The sequence below is a fragment of the Sinocyclocheilus grahami genome, unplaced genomic scaffold, assembly GCF_001515645.1.
Source record: "Sinocyclocheilus grahami isolate Dianchi unplaced genomic scaffold, SAMN03320097.WGS_v1.1 scaffold15249.1, whole genome shotgun sequence".
Classification (NCBI taxonomy): domain Eukaryota; kingdom Metazoa; phylum Chordata; class Actinopteri; order Cypriniformes; family Cyprinidae; genus Sinocyclocheilus; species Sinocyclocheilus grahami.
In genome coordinates, this window is record NW_015515668.1 from 1 (window position 1) to 955 (window position 955).

At 38.5% G+C, this 955-nt stretch overlaps 1 protein-coding gene across 1 annotated transcript in view; it reads left to right on the forward strand.

Moving 5' to 3' along the window:
• Positions 1 to 338: 338 nt before the first annotated feature.
• The window catches only part of LOC107579194 (alanine aminotransferase 2-like), a 4,864-nt gene continuing 4,247 nt past the window's right edge, over positions 339 to 955 (forward strand). The window contains exons 1-2 of the mRNA XM_016265052.1: positions 339 to 474; positions 673 to 781. Coding sequence (XP_016120538.1) covers positions 340 to 474; positions 673 to 781 — 244 coding nt within the window. The 5' untranslated portion in view covers position 339. The remainder of the gene's footprint in view (positions 475 to 672; positions 782 to 955) is intronic.

Here is a 955-nt window from a genome sequence, read left to right on the forward strand (position 1 = left end):
TTACCAACCTCCCTGAATACCCTGGCAACCACGACGAACACATTAGCAACTGCTTAGCAAGGACTTGGCAATCCATCAGCTTTGCATCATGGCAAAAAGTCAAAGCCAATCTGCAGATTTTGGGCAGCTGCAGTTGACAGATTGAACAGAAAATAATTTACTTTGATTTAGATTTTTGATATATATATTTTTTTAGCTTTTCGACTATGATACTGTCAATTTGGAGGATTTCAAACATGTTTGGTTTTTGAGCCAGTTTTAGAACACATTGTGTGTCACCTCTGTCTTCTCACACTGAGGTGCATGAGTTTGTCTGAGTTTTTTTTTTGTGTGTTTGGAATGACTTGGAATGACTTGAAAGTCTGTTTTTTTACTCTATTACAGGGGGTCAAGAAACCTTTTGAAGAGGTCATTAAAGCAAACATCGGAGATACTCACGCTATGGGGCAACGGCCAATCACCTTTTTTCGACAGGTACCTGACTCCTCTCCTTTTGCTGACTAAGAGTGTCAATAAATTATCTACTCTAGACGTTTCCAGTCATTTTCAGGTCCACTGCGCTTTCAACTCTTCCATGCATTAACCAAAGTCAACAGTTTTAGATTTATTCATAGTTTTAATTTTTTTCCCTAGATGTTTTATGTAGCCTCATAAGCTACCTTTTTTCTCTAGGTGATGGCGTTGTGTTGTTATCCACTACTACTTGATGACAACAAGTTTCCAGAAGATGCCAAAAATCGAGCGCGGCGTATTTTGCAATCATGTGGAGGAAACAGCATCGGTATGTGATGTGTGTATAATGAGAGTTAATGTTTATAATTATCACACGTGCAGATGTATGATCTCATATAAGACTAGGTGAGCGTGATTTGACCAAGTACAACATGTTCCTGGATCAACATCCTTGTTGATCCAGGAACATCATTCCAATCAACCAATCAGAATTGAGAGATAA